The sequence below is a fragment of the Barbus barbus genome (assembly GCF_936440315.1).
Source record: "Barbus barbus genome assembly, chromosome: 20".
Classification (NCBI taxonomy): Eukaryota; Metazoa; Chordata; class Actinopteri; order Cypriniformes; family Cyprinidae; genus Barbus; species Barbus barbus.
The window spans coordinates 24397127-24409724 of record NC_136748.1 but is presented as its reverse complement, the minus strand read 5'-3'; the positions used below and the strand labels follow the sequence as shown (position 1 = coordinate 24409724).

General features: G+C 34.5%; 1 protein-coding gene across 1 annotated transcript; it reads right to left on the bottom strand.

The window, feature by feature from the left end:
• Positions 1–1216: 1216 nt before the first annotated feature.
• Positions 1217–12106, bottom strand: LOC306886537 (GTP cyclohydrolase 1-like). The gene is made up of 6 exons (XM_079443723.1): positions 11635–12106; positions 7605–7714; positions 5420–5475; positions 3337–3368; positions 3116–3200; positions 1217–2390 (listed from the first exon to the last, which is right to left on the bottom strand). Exons 1-6 carry the CDS (start codon positions 11978–11980, stop codon positions 2264–2266), a joined length of 756 nt encoding a protein of 251 aa, XP_079299849.1. The 5' UTR covers positions 11981–12106; the 3' UTR covers positions 1217–2263.
• Between the last annotated feature and the right edge of the window lie 492 nt (positions 12107–12598).

The window sequence follows — 12598 nt, the reverse complement described above, 5'->3', positions numbered from 1 at the left end:
GTTTATTATTTTATGTTGAAAATTATGATGAACATTGATAGTAAAGTGTTTGAAAGGCTCTTTGAGTCTTGTTTAAAGAAGGCCACATGAATAACTCCGTTCTCAATATCAAGTATTAATTTTCTTAATGAATCCACTGATATGACGTAATTGTGACATTGAACATCTCAGATACCATCTGGCTCAAGAGTTTCAGCTGAACTCATGAATGCAGAACATCACTCAAACAATGTTTCATAATTAATAAAATCACTACACAGGCAACACAACAGCATCAGTAAATCCACAATATCTGTCGTTTTTTGAGGTTAATATAATTTTCTACAATGATACATGTATATATTTTAAATTGTAACTCAAAAGCACATACCCAAGCACAGGTAAACATGCGTTAGAGGAAATGAACAAAATATGATCCACAAATGTAGTCTTAAAATATCTTTTAGTTGGTTTTCATCTTTTTTAATGCTATTTTAATTACCAAGATCACATTTATCAGTACAGCTATGTTCTACAGTAAGTGAATCCAACAATGTGCAAAATCAGATACTAATTTGACCTCGACTGCACCTTTCACCTTTGGTCTTTTTTTAACAAATAATAGATGACACATAAAAGAGTGTAAACAACATCTATGGCCATACAGACAGGACATTCAGAAGGCTGGAGCCGGTTATCACTTTGTGACAGAACACCCAACACGTCAGACTCAACAGCTGATTTTAAACATAAAATAATAGTGTTGCACAAAACATGTAAATACAGTCAATAATGAGCTCAAATTAACACTTAAAGGGACAGTTCACCCAAAATGCAAATTCAGTAATCATTTACTCACCCTAATGTTGTTTTAAACCTTCGCTTTTTTTTTCTTTTGCTTAAAACAAAAGAAGATATTTTTTAAGAATTATTTTATTAGAGTTATTTTTGTCCTTGCAATAAATTGTGTGTATGTGTATGTGTGTGTGTGTGTGTGTGTGTGTGTTCATTAAAACCCCCTTCAGGCTGTGGTACACGTGTCTTTTTGCTGTGAAATCTTTACATATTTCTTTTTATAAAGTACTGTAAATGTAAGAATAAATTTTATGCTGTTAGTAATATTTCTAGATAAACGCACACTGAGCTGAACCAACAAGGGTTTACTTTATTATCCATGCTTTTTTATTTTTTTGGAAAAATAATGATGATTATTAATTATTAAAATGATGATTATTAATTATTAATCATCATCAGGCTTTTTTATTATCATTATTTATTTTTTACCTATATCATACTCTATGAGCCATAAAAGCCTGATGTATCAAATATACAACTAAGCTTGAATAAATGGTTCCTTAATATATATATATATATATATATATATATATATATATATATATATATATATATATATATAGTTTTTTTGGGACTATTATTTCATATGTCAAGGTTAAGGCAAACATGTTTGGACAGAATGAGGGTGAATAAATATGGGCACGTTTCATTTTTGGGTGAACTATCCTTTTAAGCAGATGATATTTTGGGTCTGGGCACAATTATTGACTGGTGCACAGGACACATTATATTAAATATTACATTTTAAGACAGCACAGCCATAAAACATTTTCAGCACATAGTAAAACAATAAAACCAGACTGGATGTATTCACTTATAAAAAAGTGGAGCTTTGTAATACTAAGTTTCTTTTTGGACATGTACCATTACAATACCATGATCATCTTTGAAGTACCTTGTAAATATCAAGGTGTATGAATATTGGTTACATTCAGTACCTCGTTTGTACTTTTATGTAGTTAAAATAGTAAAATTGAATACTCAGAATGACACGTACCTCCCTGTTCAGAAGCATGAAAATAAAACTGCTTGGTTGCGTTCTCTCAAGCAGCTCAATTGTGTTTAATAGGGCGCAAATGTGGCGCAACCAGAAAGAGATTTAAACAAATTTAGGTGGGTTTGGTGCTTGTCAATTTAGTGAGGTCAAATTGTGATAATCTAGGACGTCCTTCAAAACACAATACTTCCATGTAACAGTAATAGCCACAGTCCCGTCAATAGAGGCTCCCACAGCTCTACTGACTAAACGTGCACAAAACACACACACACACACACACACACGTGATACAGAAGAGACGGTGTTACCGATGTGACCATCCCAGAGGTGGGTGGGACACTATGTTACACAGCAGCAGTGCCTCGTCCTCGTCTTCGATCCAGGGAGGCGTTTGAGAAGTGTTATGACAGTGGAGAGCGAACACGGACCCTCTCAGCTCCGGATCAGAGTCAGGAACTCGTCTCGTGTCTTGGGGTCCTCACGGAAAACACCCAGCATGGTGCTGGTCACAGTCTTGCTGTTCATCTTCTGGACGCCTCGCATCACCATACACATGTGACTGGAGGACAGAAAAGAGACTAAATAAATCTTGAGGATCGGACATGTTATTACATTGCAAAATAAAAGAAAAGAAAGAAAGAAATGGATTGTTCATACTTGTTACTTGTGACTGGAAAATAGTAAAGAATATTGAATATCGATATTTGGTCTTTCTTTGCATTACAATGTATATAAAATAAAATCTTGAGGATTGCTCATACTTATTAAATTATAAAATAAATTGTGAGGATTAATCATACTTTTTATACAGCAAAATAAAATTAAATTAAATAACTTAAGGATTGTTCATATTACATTGTAAAAAAATATATAAACAAAAAGAAAAAAATCTTGAGGATTGCTCATACTTATTACATTTAAAAATATAAATTAAAAAATTAAATAAAATATAAATTCTTGAGGATTGCTCATACTTATTACATAGTAAAAACAATAATTTAAATAGATTGTGAGGACCGTTCATACTTATTACACTGCAAAATAATATTAAATAAAATAACTCTTGAGGACTGTTCATACTTATTATTTTGTCAAATAAAATAAAAATATAAAATAAAAACAAAAATTTCACTTGTGACTGGAAAACAGTAAGGAAATAAATCTTGATATTTGGTCTTTCTTAGCATTACAGTGCAAGATAAAATATGTATAAAATTCCACTTGTGATCAGATTTGGTCTTTCTTGTCATTATATTGTAAATTAATAGTTGAACTTTTACATACGTTGCTTCAATGACCACCCCGACACCAGCAGGCTGTAAAGCTTCAGTGATGGCGACTGCAATCTGTTTAGTTAGACGCTCTTGAACTGAAATAAGACAAGCAGACCAGAACTACTGAGAACATTTCAATGTGAAGTTATCAATGAAACAAATAAGGATTTTGAAGGAATATAAATATTATTACATGCTACTGTTTGTTTGAGGAGAAAAAAAGACCATTACCTTGCAATCTCCTGCTGTATATCTCAACGATCCTGGTGCAAATCAAAAAACATAGTTAATAATTAAGCAAGATTTATACTCAATATCCCTTCATGATGTGTGATGGTGGTTTGATAAGACTTTATTGCTCTGGGATTTTAGTCGTTGGTGGGAATGATATAAAACCTGGGCCAGGAATATGTTTAGTAAAATTAATATTTTATTAAAAAACACAATGTAAAATAACAATTAGCTCCCTTTCAATTAAGACACTTGCTAACTGAAAATATTTCATTTAAGTTCTTAATTAATAATATGTGTAAATATAGAAAATATATCAATATTTGTAATATAATAATTAAAATACACTACCATTCTGAAGTTTGGGGTCAGTAAAATGTTTTGGAAAGCAATTATTCAGCCAATGAATTCAATCAATTCAAGCTTACAGTAAACACATTAATAGTGATACAAAAGATTCTCTTTTAAAAATGCTGTTCTGTTGAACTTTCTATTTATCAAAGAATGCAAAAAAAAAAGTATAAGTTTCCAAAAAAATATTAAGCAGCACAACTGTTTTCAACATCGAAAAAAAATACGTAGTAAGAAATTCAGCTCTTCTATCACAGAGTAAATTTACATTTTAAAATATATAAAAATGGTTATTTTAGATTGTAATAATATTTCACAATATTACTGTTTTTTTTATATATAAAATAAATGCAGCCTTGTTGAGCATTTTTCTTTTCAAAAAAAGAAAATCTTTCCAACTCCAAACTTTTAAATGGTAGTATATATAATATAATATATAATTTGTATTTTAAGTCATTTTTAATTAATCATATTTATTAAATTGCATGTGAATTTAAAACTCCAGAGTGGGGGATATGGCAAACTAAATTGCATAAGAATCTCTTTAGATTATCATTCACATTCCATTTTGTTCGTAGTATATTTATTTATTCAATATTCATGAGAACAGAACAAACACAATAAATAATTTTCACTGCTGGGACATAACATCAAATATAATTTAATATCACACTCTGTGTTCCATGACTGATCATTTGATCGGCAGTCAGTCCCTTGTCATGACTACAGCCATAAAAAAATGAAACGGTAACAAATTTTAGAAATCAGAAATGCACCTGTGTGTGTGGTACTGCTTGGATCTATAGCACATGACTGCTGTTGTAATGTCTTCATTAGTGGAGTGCAGTGTTACGGTTGGTACATTGTGAAATGGCTAAGCCACAGGTATTGGGGTCAGATTGGATCAAGCTTCTCTTTGTCGCTCACACATTCTAAACACATGTCTAATCCTCTTGCAGACACTTACACTCTCACTGCTTCAAACACACACACACACACACACACCCACAGGCATGTGCATCTTGATTGCACAGACAAACAACACCCCTGAGGGGAAGAGAGCTATTAATCCCCTTTACTTGAGCAAATGCTGCAGATTTTACTCAAAAAAAAAAAAAATGCTGCTGCTTTGTGGCAGGAGAAATTTGCACGCTCATGAAGGAATCCATTAAGATTCAATACTGCATCATAAAAACATAAATTCACCTCATTATATAGCCTAACAAAATCTAAAATTTATTTTAAAGGATTCTAGAAAATAAAAAAAATGCATTTATTTGATCACAGAGTAAAACAGTAATATTGTCAAATACTATAATAATTAAAAATAACGGCTTTGTATTTTAATACAAATTTATTAATTTCTTCCTTTAAAAAACAAAAAAGATTACTGACCCCATATACAATATTTATTTGGAAAAAAATGAAAAATATGATTTAAAAATATTTATAAAATGTACCATTAAAAAAAAAATAAAAGGCAAAAATTATTTGGACACTCTGGTGGTCAAACGTTAATAGAACATGTCCATAGTTAACGTGATGTAGGACTGAATTTTGTTATCTAATACAATGACATTCAGATGGACTGGGAAAAGATAGAAGTGATTTAAGTATCCAGATACTTTTTAGGGAAACTGTTTGCGGGAAGAAAAAAAAATATATATAAAACAGATTATTGAAATAGGTTGTACTTTCATGTACATGATAAACCTGTTTGCATTTTGCCTACCTTGCTAATTTACTCAGTCCAAGAACCCTCTTGTTTGGAAGGTAACCTATATGCACCTGTGAAAAACACAACACATTAACTGACAACAGAAAGACAGAACAACAAAACATGAGAGTTATATGCACAACAATGTATGTATGTATTTATGTACGATACAATAAACATCACTATTGCAAAATAACTCATAAGATTTTCGCCATATTGCCCACTCCTAAACATATTACAATAAATAACCATGATTACTATATTACACAAAATAATCATAATTATGATTTTTGCCATAATCGAAGCACTAGACAGGAAGTTAAAGATGCAGAGAGGCATATCTGTGCGTATGCTCGGAAGTGACTGCATATCTGACAGCACCCCCAGCTTAACCTCCTCTCCGCCGTCCAACTCAAATGTCAGCAACAATTTGATGAAACAGCCCAGAGAAAGGGCAGCATCAACAGACATACGAGAATTTTCTTTTTTCCCTGTTCTGCTCTCTGTTCTGAAGCGATAATCCTGCACGTCACTGAACCCTCTTGGCCTTCTTTCAGGGCCGCCAAACCCCACTCAACGTCCTTCAAAAGCATCAATCAAGCTTTACAGACAACTACAGAGCACCTGGGAAATGAGCAAAGCCCTTTTTGCAACTTAATCCATTTTAGACCAACAGGTAAGACATGCGGTGGCTGTAGGGAAGCTATGTTTCAAGTGTAAAAGAAAGTGCACCTGTTCGGCTCGGTGTTTGTGATGGACATTAAGAGTGTTGTGTGGACAATCTTGGAGACGGTGGACGCTGAAGCGCAAACACGGGGGCCAAAAATGAAAGACAACAGACACACGCCTCTCTGAAAGAAATGGGTGAGTCATTATCTTGTTGCAGATGCGGCGAGTGGTGAGGTAAATAGATGAGAAGGGATAAGGGGCCGCGCCAGTGACGACAGGGAGCTATCAGCGGGGGACGCAGCGGAAACGATGGCCCTCCAACAACATCTGACAAACAAAATTGCAAGTGGCAGAAAAAACATTCAGTGCGCTTGATCAATGGCTCAGTCTATCATCAGCAGCCATTTGTGCCGTGACAGGATCGACGGTGTCTCTTTTGTCTTAAATGGCAGACACCTGCAGTGCTATGAGCTGGAGGGAGGTACTAAATGTCAAACCTGGAGGATGAGAGTGGGCATTGTTTTTGAGTGGATCTCAGACCGAAAATTCCAGCTTTTCCTTGTTACCTTCTAGATTTAATTTTAGCTAATTAACTTGGTTATTGACAGATTACATGTCAACTTTCTTTTTTTTTTCCCCAGGTGCATCAGAATACAGGAAGCTGCAGTTATGCAAGTAAATCTCACAAATAAATGTACAGGGCATATTTCACCCCACAATCACAAGACATGTTTACTTTATAAAAAAAAAAAAAAAAAATTTAAAAAGCCTTTTTTTTCTTATTTTCATGATCATTTGCCACCAAATTTGCATTTTTGTAATTCCTTAATAAAAAATCATCCTGAATAAAGTCAGCATATGTTGACTTAAAACACTACTTATGTGAGCAGCAATACTTTAAAAATATAAATTTTAATTATATACCACATTTAAGTAATAAGAATGGATTTTTGCAGACTTTTTGCATTCCTATAAGTTTCATAAAATAATGTCTCAATACAAAAAATATATATTTCTTTGTCTTAATAATAATTTATGTCATGCTATAATTTCTATACATATTGTACTTTTGATGACCTGGATAATAAATGAATAATAAATACTAAAATAATAATATTATATATATATATATATATAATAATATTATATATATATATATATATATATATATATATATATATATATATATATATATATAAAATATAAAAAGTAATAATACATGCATTTAGAAAATAAAAACCATTTAAAATTATTCATTTAAAAATAAATATTTATTAAATATTTTATTTTAATAAATGAATAATAAAATAAAATTTTAAACTTGAATAAAATTAATGAACTTTAACTAAGACAAAAAATTTAATAAAGACTTTGTTAAACCCTTATACAATAGAGAAACGTTGTGACAAATAAATTTTTAAAACTACATATACACAATAGAGTTTTGTCTCTTAAATATGGTCATTAAAACTGCACTGCAAAGGTGAAATATAAATGGTGCTGTTAATAAAGGAAAAAGGATCAGTCTTACCCGGCCAAAAATAGGAACTAAATGGTGTTCACACATGGAAAACATGTCAATATCCTTCACGATCACCATCTCATCATGGTCTTCATCAAAGATTGCGTCATTCAGGACATCTGCAGGTACAACAACAAATCAAGAAGATCAGACTGGTCATCGTCAGGTGAGAGATATGACACCTGATGACATCATGAAATCATTATGTTTCACCCTGTACGCTCTTCCTGTTGTGGCCCGGTGTCATTTCTCTTAGCTCATATCATTGTTCAGACATGTCCTGTTTTATCTCATGGAAATGCACTGTCTTTTCTTGTGGAGCTTTTTAATTTCCTGGCCGCCTATCTCAGGGAAGGTTTCCGTGGAAACATGGCAAACTGATGGTGGGCTTCAGGGGCTTGATGAGATGTGACTCTCATATGCGTTGTTGCCACTTCTGTGTAGTCACTGTGCAATCAAGAGGGCTGAAAGCAATCCATTTTCAAGTCTATTATCACTTCAGCAACAGGTGTATTCATCAGGTATCACAAAACTAAATCCTAACTCATTTTCTTTTTTTACATTTTCTAAAAACCGGAGCAGTGTTTGTCCATTTTTTTTTTCTTGGATTTGTATAAAATCTGAAAAAAGAAATTAAAAACCATAACATTTACTTAAATGTTTAAAAATGGCTAATCTTTATATACTTATTTAAATATTATTAATATAACAATTTCATATAAATGCACTGATTAAGCCCACAAGCCTCCATTTTATATCTTTATGTACTTTACAACATTATTTTTTCTTAATTATTTACTCCCTGCCACATTAGGACTTAAACACTGACACGTTTTCCTTATTCCATCCTAATTTTGATGGTAAAATGTGACAGAAATCTATATTACACAGTCATCAGATCACTTAGAAATCTGCATTATTTTAAGTAACGTTCATTTCTGAAGTTTGACTAAAGGTTAAGGGTTCGTTCCAAAAAGGATTATGAGCAATAATAATAATAGTTATGCAAACACCGCTGACAAACTGATAGTATCCCTCATAAAGGTGATTTAACAAGCTTTTCCGATGTTGTTTCACGGTTCCCAGAACTAGGAAAGACTTTTGTTAATATTTAAACAGAATTTCACTGTTCAGTTTGGTGACTAACCATCATGCTTTTCAGAAGCCGAGCAGACTATATATGCATGCATTGTGTGAATGCTGCAGTTGATCTGAGCATCAGACCGTCTCTGTTGAATCTAACCTGAGGGCAGCAGCTGTTGCGAGAGAACTGTCATCAGACTCGTCCTAAACAAACAGCCGCTTTCAAATGCACAGGAACAACACACGGAAAGGTCTCACGTATGACAGTGGCACCGACAGAAAAGAACAGGAAATCAAATCAGCATGTCCCCGAAATCATCTTTCAGCCTCGCTGCCACCGTCACACACTCAATTAAACACAAACTTGCTTACACACTAAGCAAATAAACACTTGGAATACAATAAGTAACCATAGAAACCCATTGAAATTGTGAGTATGTCAACCAGCAGAGCTCTGGTTAAGGGTAATGTTACTGCTGCTGAGGGTTTGGCTTGTTCTCCATCGTTTAAATAAGAGACGGGCATCCATCCAGCCAGTGAGGGCAGGGGACAACAGAGCGTAATGATGGGTAATATAGAAAAGAGACCATACTGAGCTGCTTAAACGTAGTAAATTGAGCAATATCACTCGTCTCTACAATCTTGAATGGTTTTATGTGACACGAGACCAAAACAAAACCATAAACTATAAGGAACATAATGATATAATGCATTGTAATAATATCATAATAATTTTCTAATTTCACAATCCTTCCTTTACCAGTGTCTATGACTCATGAGTAACTGAGCACTAAGACAAATGTTTTATAAAATAATAAAATGGTGCAAAAATAGTAGCAAAAATTTACAACTATGCAAAATTTATTTGCATAATCACGCAAAAATATTTACAGGTGTGTGACATTTTAAGATACTTACATATAATATATGAGTAACCATTGCTGCTTGTTGTAATACTGGCACTGGTGCATTATCGTTGCATTGGTGTATCCCCCCCCCCCTTATCTAGATCTAGATTTAAGCCCTAGCTGAAACACAATTATAACCCAGAGATGAAAATACTTTGACTTCACCAATTAAGTAAGATTTGGGTGGGCCTTCATCATTCAGGCACTTACTATGTACCAGCAGCTTCCTTTTCTTGGGGCATTAACCAATGAGTCAACCACCAAATATAAAAATGTGAAATTGCACCACTGGCTTACGCAAATCCAAACTGTTTTCTGCCTCCAACACTTCAAATGTCTTTCTGTGGGAGACACAAAGCTTTACTACTTCAGAACAATTTAAGAAACTGCAGGGGTGGTGCAAACTTCAGCCAATCCTCTAGAAATTTCTTATCAAATGCACTCTTCACCATGACACTGCATGTTATACCATCTGTGAACCATGGACCATATTCAAGCGATGCATATGTAAGTGCTGTGAGGTCACTGAGGGCAGTCTGCTTTAACAAGGACTTTTTTGGTGTAGAAAAGCAACATTAATACATTCCATATGCATGGGCCCTAAAAATGCTACACAAACCAAGTCCAGATGTGCTGTTTTCTATGCGGGGATGTTGTTGGTAATGTGATGGTGGGCAGCACCCTGGCTCAACCACTTAGAAAACAGCCTGAGAGTGACCAGCGATCAACTATGCAAGATAAACCTTCGCTTTGAGGCGGAGTACCTGTAGAGCCAGTTAATCAAATTGATGGCACATGGAAGTGCATGAAGAAATACTTTTAACCCGAAATGCTTGACATTGCATAAGTGAAATATGAATGGTCTATGGGTTAACAATTCTCTACATTAGGTCAAAACAACAAAAAACCAACCCGATCTCATGAGAAAACTTGACTGTTTTAGGAGGTGCGAATTTTGTATAAATTCATATAAAGTGATATAAATAGAAACATACAATTTTTAGAAAAAAAAACATAAGCACTAAACCTAACCACCGGGGAAGATCTGAAAACATATGAATGTGATCATACTAATTCAAGAGTGTGTTGAAAATAAATATAAGATTGTGAAAATATTACATGATTTTAAAGAATGTCCTGGTCAATTTTTCAATGTAATTAAATAAATGTAAAGCTTCAAAAAGTACCTAATCTCTCAAAAGTGTTCTACACAACTTGTGCACTATTCCAAGTCTTCTGATGTCAGTGATATGATAGTTTTGCTTGAGTTATAGCCCCACGTTTTCACAGATAGTCTTCTAGTTACATTAAGTTATTCACTAACCATGTTAACCATGACTAGGTCCAGATCAGTGCTTCAGTGAGCTGAACTTCAAAAACAGGTTCGTGAATGAATCATTCAGACATTTCAACCTGATAAAAATCCAACAAATTTAATCTGAAAAATAATTATTTAATTCCTCAATCTTCTCTCAAGCATACATTGGATCAGCCTTGGAAGTTGGGATATAGATCTCTGAAGTCCTTTGTACCTTTTGTGCCAATTTAAGGTGATTTTGCATCCTTTTAGATGCTTGACATCATCAGTGACCATTCATTTAAAGACAGAACAAGACATTCTTCAAAAAGTCTCTCTTTGTGTTTCACTGAAGAAAGTCATACTATTTTGTTTGAGTAAATGATGACAGAATTTCCTCTTTTAGATGAAAACTTTCAAACTTTCACAATCCTACATTCTGCCCCAGATTACATTGTCTCGGTCTAGATGTTTTTGAACCCAAAAAACATCTTTGTGAACTGTAAACCATGAATTTTACTTTAAAAACGTGTTTTATTTATAGCATGTTTATTTTGTTTCCAAAGTCAAACATTCGCTTTTAAAGTTTACAGAGACAGCGTGACATTTCGGAATATCTTACCGGTAAGTTAACTTCAGGGGGAAAGCTTAAGTATTGACGTTAAAAATCATTTTAAATACATTTAATGCACATTCAACGTATAAATAAACACGCCTCATCAGCGGTCATACATTTATGTGACGAACTCACCGATGATTTTTTCCTGATAACCCTTGGTGAAGAACTGCATGGCGGTGGCGGCTCTCCACGGAGTTTTGAGGAGCCCCTGCCGCTGCGGATCTTCCCCGAGCCCCCGGAGAATAGTGGTGTAAGCCGCGGCGATGCTCGGCAGGCTCATTTCATTGTCTTCCAGACTGCGAGTGCGTTCTTCCCGCCAGCTCTCCATCACGCTGGAGGACGGCACGGTGCTCGGGGTCCCGGCGGCACCACCGGCGCTCCATCCGGGCATCTTCACCCGTCCGTCAAAGTGTCCATTGATCGCGGAGTCTGTTTCATTTTCATTTTGATTCATTTGTTTCTGTTTGGAGCACTCCATGTTTGCCTTAAAGTGACAGCTTGGGTTCCTCGAAGTCGGTTTTAGTGCTCCTGTGTGTTTTTTGAACACAGTTTAAGGTGTAACGGACAAACTTGAGCGAAGTTCAACGGTTATTGTACTCTTGTCAAACTCAGGGACAGCCGGGGCTTTTATAAACATTGGCTAATCCGCGCGCGTTTCTATTGGTCGCCAGGCGCATCCGCGTCACGGAGCCAGATTGCTATTGGTCGAGAGACGTGCTTGCGTCAGGCCACCTGTATCTAGTAAGAGGATGAGATCTCTTATTCACATTAAAGTGATGATGTCTTGGGACAGATCAAACCACCTAAGGGGATTGACTAGACCTTTGGGTGATGATGTTCTTATGATTAAAAATAAAAGCAGTATTTCTGAAGTGAAATGCACCATGCAACCAAGAGGTTGTACAGCTGTTAACTTGTCAGCTCAGATTAGTTTCATTTCATGTCTCTGTGGTTGCAAAATCAAAGTTCAGTGACCTTGGATGAACATCAAAAAACCATGCACTTCACAATAGAAAGATGCTCTTCATTACATCACTGGTGTGCAAACAATACTATGTACTTTCAACTTGCCAATCAGCCAAAATTTGAAAAAAAT